The sequence below is a fragment of the Mandrillus leucophaeus genome, unplaced genomic scaffold, assembly GCF_000951045.1.
Source record: "Mandrillus leucophaeus isolate KB7577 unplaced genomic scaffold, Mleu.le_1.0 Scaffold178, whole genome shotgun sequence".
Lineage (NCBI taxonomy): Eukaryota > Metazoa > Chordata > Mammalia > Primates > Cercopithecidae > Mandrillus > Mandrillus leucophaeus.
In genome coordinates this window covers 1,991,773-1,995,289 of record NW_012101787.1, presented here as the reverse complement: position 1 = coordinate 1,995,289, position 3,517 = coordinate 1,991,773, and the positions used below count along the sequence as shown (strand labels likewise).

The following is a 3,517-nucleotide window of genomic DNA, read 5'->3' as shown; positions in this document are numbered from 1 at the left end:
AGTCAGAGCTCAGGGAGCACTTCTGGGAGAGGGTCAGCACACCTGCAAACAGGACCGAGTCAGAGCTCAGGCAGCACTTCTGGGAGAGGGTCAGCACACCTGCACACAGGACCGAGTCAGAGCTCAGGGAGCACTGCTGGGAGAGGGTCAGCACACCTGCACACAGGACCGAGTCAGAGTTCAGGCAGCACTGCTGGGAGAGGGTCAGCACACCTGCACACAGGACCGAGTCAGAGCTCAGGGAGCACTCCTGGGAGAGGGTCAGCAAAAAGCAGCAGCTGCACAGGTGGTAGAGCCTCCGCTTGGCCGATGCTGGCTGGCCTGCTGCGGTCAGTGTCCTGGCCCAGCGCCTGCAGGGTAGGGTTGCTTGCGTTCCAGCAGGGTCAGGGGACAGCTGCTCGAGGTGCCTAGGAATGCTGAGCCAGGCTCCTCCAGGGCACGATAGGGGTTTAATTTCTATAAATAGGTGGCTCTGGGGTAAGGATACTTAACCATAAGCAGTCTTCACACCTCTGTTTTCTGTTATTCCTAAATAGCACTACTGGTACCAAACTTATTCTTGAAACTGCTTTGATGGCGTAACATGTCCACACTTTATTTATCTATTTATCTATCTATTTATCTATCTATCTATTTATTTATTTATTTATTTACTTATTTAGAGACAGAGTCTCGCTCTCGCTCTGTCACCCAGGCTGGAGTGCAGTGGCGTGATCTCGGTTCACTGCAAGCTCCGTCTGCCAGGTTCACACCATTCTCCTGCCTCAGCCTCCCAAGTAGCTGGGACTATAAGCATCCGCCACCATGCCCGGCTAATTTTTTGTTTTTTTAGAGAAGCAGGGTTTCACCGTGTTAGCTAGGATGGTCTCAATCTCCTGACCTCGTGATCCATCTGTCTCAGCCTCCCAAAGTGCTGGGATTACAGGCATGAGCCATCGCACCAGGCCCTATTTATTTATTTTGAGACAGAGTCTCGCTCTGTTGCCCAGCCTGGAGTGAAGTGGCGCAACCTTGGCTCACTGCAACCTCTATCTCCTGGGTTCAAGCAATTCTCCCTGCCTTGGCCTCCCGAGTAGCTGGGATTACAGGTGCCTGCCACCACACCCCGTTAATTTTTGTATTACACTTTAAATTAGGCAACTGATCAAGGCTGTGAAAAGAATGGCTCCGGATCAAGAGGTCAGGAAATCGAGACCATCCTGGCTAACACGGTGAAACCCCATCTCTACTAAAAATACAAAAAAAAAAGAAAAAGAAAAAGAAAAGGAAAAGAATGGTCCCATAAGTTCTTCCCACTAAAAATTGAATCTTTACATTGCTAAAATTAAAAATGAATACACATATGAAAAATGAATTTGTATATAGGACTACATTTCAATACGTGAAGAAAAACTCTTAACGAAAATTAGTGACATGCCCATTTTGTAAAATACCTTTAAAGAAATAGAAGTCTAGGCTTGCACCTGTAATCCCTGAGTTTTGGGAAGCTGAGGTGGGAGGATCACTTAAGGCCAGGTGTTCAAGACTACTCTGGGCAGCATAGTAAAACCTCATCTGTACAAAAAATAAAAAAATCAGCCCAGTACAGTGGCATCTGCCTGTAGTCCCAGGGCTTTGGGAGGCTGAGCCAGGAGGATCCCTTGAGCCCAGGAGTTCAAGGCTACAGTGAGCTATGGTTATACCACTACACTCCAGCCCAAGCAGCAGAGCAAAACTCTGTCTCTAAAATAAAAATACTTTTAAAAAGAGATACAATTGTGTTTTGCATATATACGGTCAAGTCTATTTAGAATGTTAGGACATGATATTGGTTATTTAAGTGTAAATGTGTATTTACACAATGTATTTGAGTGCTAAAAATGTCTAGGTCTTTATAAACTGTTATGCTCTATTGGAAACATGCCTTTCTTTCCCCAGTAATCTAGTTGGTGCAATACATTTTCACTACTTTGAGGAATAAGATTGCTAATCAAAGGCAAAATTTTTTGCTAAGTTAGCAGAAATTTCAGTTGAGTGGCTTCCAAATTAATTTTAGGTATTTATAACGTGGTCATTGATGGTTCCTATTTTATTTTGCCCTCTCAAAAACATACAAACTTAGCCAGTTCAGATCTATAGTGGATGGTAGGAAAGGCCATTTTTAGTGAAAATACTTTAAGAAATTATTAGAATCATTTATGGAACCTATGTTACAGATACTTTACCAAAGAAATGGCTGAAAAAATCAAATAAATATGACCCCTGAACTTTTAGGAACTTAAATGAATTTTCTTCTTCCTTTCAAACCCCAATACAGTTGTAATGTTGGAAATGGGATTGAAGCTAGGAAAAATTGAGGTGATATAGAAGCAGAGACTCCAGTCTTTTTTGTTTGTTTGCTTGTTTATTTGTTTGTTTTGTTACGGAGTCTCACTCTGTTGCCCAAGCTAGAGTGCAGTGGCCCGATCTTGGCTCACTGCAGCCTCCACCTCCTGGGTTCAAGTGATTCTCAGCCTCTTGAATAGCTGGGATTACAGGCATGTGCCACTATGCCCAGCTAATTTTTGTATTTTTAGCAGAGACGGGTTTCACCATGTTGGCCAGGCTGGTCTCAAACTCCTGACCTCAAATGATCAGCCCACCTTGACCTCCCAAAGTGGTGGGATTACAGGCATGAGCCACTGCACCTGGCCAGTTTTTACTATTACAATTTAACAGGTCTTCTATACCTCAAAGCTCAGATAAATTCTACCTGTTTCCACAATGCTTTGAATTATTTCATATTTTACATTCATTCTTCATCTGGAATTTACTTTAATTCATATGGTATCTTTAGCTTTGTTCTCTTTTCTTTCAAAGATCCTGGAAGTTTTAACTTCGTACCCCGCCTGTTCATCCTCAGCAGCTCCTCTGGGGACTTCGCGGCCACGGAGTTTGTGTACCCTGCCCGAGCCCCGTCTGTGGTCAGTTCCATGCCCTTCCTGCAGGAAAATCTGTACAGCGTGCCCCAGTCGGGTACCGCTTGCAGGCGGCAGCTATGACACACTGCTAAGCAGCTATGACACACTTCTGCTGCTAAGCAGCAGAAGACACACCTTCCATGTGCTTCTGCACACCCAGAACATATGCTTATCCTCACCCCTACACCAAAAGGAAGGAGGGTGAAATCAGCCACACATTATAGCATAAGAAACGAGGCTCAGTTACTTAACCCACCCAAAGACGTCAGCTAAGAACAGGTTGAGCACCACAGCGGCAGGCCTGGCGTCTCTGCTCTTCTCCCAGCCTTGCTCTCAGTCTTGTTGCTGCATGGTCACTGGTCGACTGCCATTGCTCCAGCCATCATGTTTGCATTCAAGACAGAAAGAGAAAGAAGGGTGGTGGAAAAAAGGGAACTTAATAGCCACATCTCTCTCTTTAATCAGATAAAAAAGACGTTTTCCCAGAAATCCCCAGCAGACTTCTGCTTATATCCCATTGGCCAGAGCTTGTCACATGGCCAACCCCAGCTGCAAGGGAGCCTGGGAAAGCAAATGGC

The 3,517-nt window shown here is 45.0% G+C and overlaps 1 protein-coding gene across 1 annotated transcript in view; it reads left to right on the top strand.

The window, feature by feature from the left end:
* The window catches only part of LOC105537679 (supervillin-like), a 118,616-nt gene that overhangs the window by 98,811 nt on the left and 16,288 nt on the right, over positions 1–3,517 (top strand). The window contains 1 exon segment of the mRNA XM_011977331.1: positions 2,839–2,994. Coding sequence (XP_011832721.1) covers positions 2,839–2,994 — 156 coding nt within the window.